At 46.5% G+C, this 2,916-nt stretch overlaps 1 protein-coding gene across 1 annotated transcript in view; it reads right to left on the reverse strand.

Annotated features, from left to right (window-relative positions):
• Positions 1–732: 732 nt before the first annotated feature.
• Positions 733–2,916, reverse strand: part of acadsb (acyl-CoA dehydrogenase short/branched chain) — a 19,327-nt gene continuing 17,143 nt past the window's right edge. The window contains exon 11 of the mRNA XM_067430408.1: positions 733–1,070. Within this exon, the coding sequence (XP_067286509.1) occupies positions 994–1,070 (77 nt within the window). The 3' untranslated portion in view covers positions 733–993. The remainder of the gene's footprint in view (positions 1,071–2,916) is intronic.

Raw genomic sequence — 2,916 nt, forward strand, 5'->3', positions numbered from 1 at the left:
ATCTGGTGTACTTCACTATCTGGTGTACTTCACTATCTGGTGTACTTCACTATCTGGTGTACTTCACTATCTGGTGTACTTCACTACTTCACTATCTGGTGTACTTCACTATCTACTGTACTTCACTACTTCACTATCTGGTGTACTTCACTATCTGGTGTACTTCACTATCTGGTGTACTTTACTATCTGGTGTACTTCACTATCTACTGTACTTCACTATCTGGTGTACTTTACTATCTGGTGTACTTTACTATCTAGTGTACTTCACTATCTACTGTACTTCACTATCTGGTGTACTGGTGTGTGTGTGTGTGTGTGTGTGTGTGTGTGTGAGAGAGTCCATCACTCCTCTATTTATCTGACACACTCCAGGAGCTGAAGAATATTGTTGTTTATTATTGATGAAGTTTTATCTTCAGTTACACACACAGAATCATTCCTTAATGAACACTCGAGTCTCTGCTGTTATTTGTAATATTTTATCTGCAGAATCTGTGCATTGGCTGAAGTATTTTAAGAGTGTGTCCATCTGAGCTCATGAAGGAGCAGCGCCACCCAGTGGCCAAACGCCGCATGTGCAGAACACGGAGGGTCCGGTCCTGTGCTGCCCCCTGCTGGACACAACACAACACACCAGACACATCAGCTCCAGTGTGTGTGTGTTAATCTCAGGGTCAGCACCGACCTCACATCAATAAGGCACCCGCTCGATCAATAACTGTAACAGGCATATGAGAGAATTATTCATTTACTACACAGAGCTTTCACCTCAGGAGCGCTTCCAGCGGGAGATAAATAACTACAGACACGAGAAACGGTCAGTTTGGAGAGGATTAGGGTTAACACACACACACGCACACACACAACGTGATCTGGGTCTGATTATGTGACAGCCGTTTGTGGATTCATCAACAGGAACACCATCGGATGGTTTAACACAGAGTAAAACTACAGCTTATATTATTATTATATATGATTATAGTGTTGAGTGTTAGCCGTCGTATTCCTGGTCCATGATCTTGGCAATCGTGCTCAGCTGGATGTTTGTGGTTCCCTCATAGATGGTTCCTGTAGAGACAGACCATAAACGTCACACACACTCATTCTGATAGAACTAACTAACTAACTAACACTCACTCACTCACTCACTCACTCACACACACACACACACACACACACACTGACTGACTGATTCACCCACTCACTCACTCACTCACTCACACACACACACACACACACACACACACACACACTCACTGACTGACTCACACTCACTGACACACACACTCACACTCACTAACACACACACACACACACACACACACATACTTACTGACTGACTGACTGACTCACTCACACACACTGACACACACTCACTGACTGACTGACTGACTCACTCACTCACTCACTCACACACACACACACTCACTCACTCACTGACTGACTGATTCACTCACTCACTCACTCACTGACTCACTTACTGACTGACTCACTGACACACACTCACTGACTCACTCACTCACTCACTCACACACACACACTGACACACACTCACTGACTGACTGACTCACTCACACACACTCACTGACTGACTCACTCACACTCACTGACTGACTGACTGACTGACTCACACTCACTGACACACACTCACTGACTCACACACACTCACTGACACACACTCACTGACTGACTGATTCACTCACTCACTCACACACACACTCACTGACTGACTCACTCACACACACACACTCACTCACTGACTGACTGATTCACTCACTCACTCACACACACTCACTGACTCACTTACTGACTGACTCACTCACACACACTCACTGACACACACTCACTCACTGACTGACTGATTCACTCACTCACTCACCGACTCACTTACTGACTGACTCACTCACACACTCACTGACACACACTCACTGACTCACTCACTCACTCACTCAACTCACACTCACACTCACACTCACTGACACACACACTCACTGACACACTCACAGACTCACTCACTCACTCACTCACTCACACACACTCACTGACACACACACACTCACTGACAAACTCACTCACTCACTCACTCACTCACTCACTCACTCACTCACTCACACACTGACAGACACACTCACTGACACATACACACTCACTGACAGACACACTCACACACACACATTCACTGACTCACTCACTGACTGACACACTCACTGACTGACTCACTCACTGACTCACTCACTCACTGACTCACTCACTCAATGACTCACTCACTCACTCACTGACAGACTGACTGACTGACTCACTCACACACACTGAAACACACACTCACTGACACACACTCACTGACAAACACACTCACTGACACACACATTCACTGACTCACTCACTGACTGACTCACTCACTCACTCACTGACACACACACACTGACTGACTCACTCACTCACTGACTCACTCACTCACTCACTCACTCACTCACTCACTCACTCACTCACTCACTCACTCACTCCCACACTCTCACACTCTCACACTCTCACACTCTCACACTCACTCACACACACACACACTCACTGACTGACTGATTCACTCACTCACTCACTCACACACACACACACACACACACACTGACTGACTGATTCACCCACTCACTCACTCACTCACTCACACACACACACACACACACACACTCACTGACTGACTGACTCACACTCACTGACACACACACTCACACTCACACTCACTAACACACACACACACACACACACACACATACTTACTGACTGACTGACTGACTCACTCACACACACTGACACACACTCACTGACTGACTGACTGACTCACTCACTCACTCACTCACACACACACACACTCACTCACTCACTGACTGACTGATTCACTCACTCACTCACTCACTCACAC

The sequence above is a fragment of the Pseudorasbora parva genome, chromosome 21, assembly GCF_024679245.1.
Source record: "Pseudorasbora parva isolate DD20220531a chromosome 21, ASM2467924v1, whole genome shotgun sequence".
Lineage (NCBI taxonomy): Eukaryota > Metazoa > Chordata > Actinopteri > Cypriniformes > Gobionidae > Pseudorasbora > Pseudorasbora parva.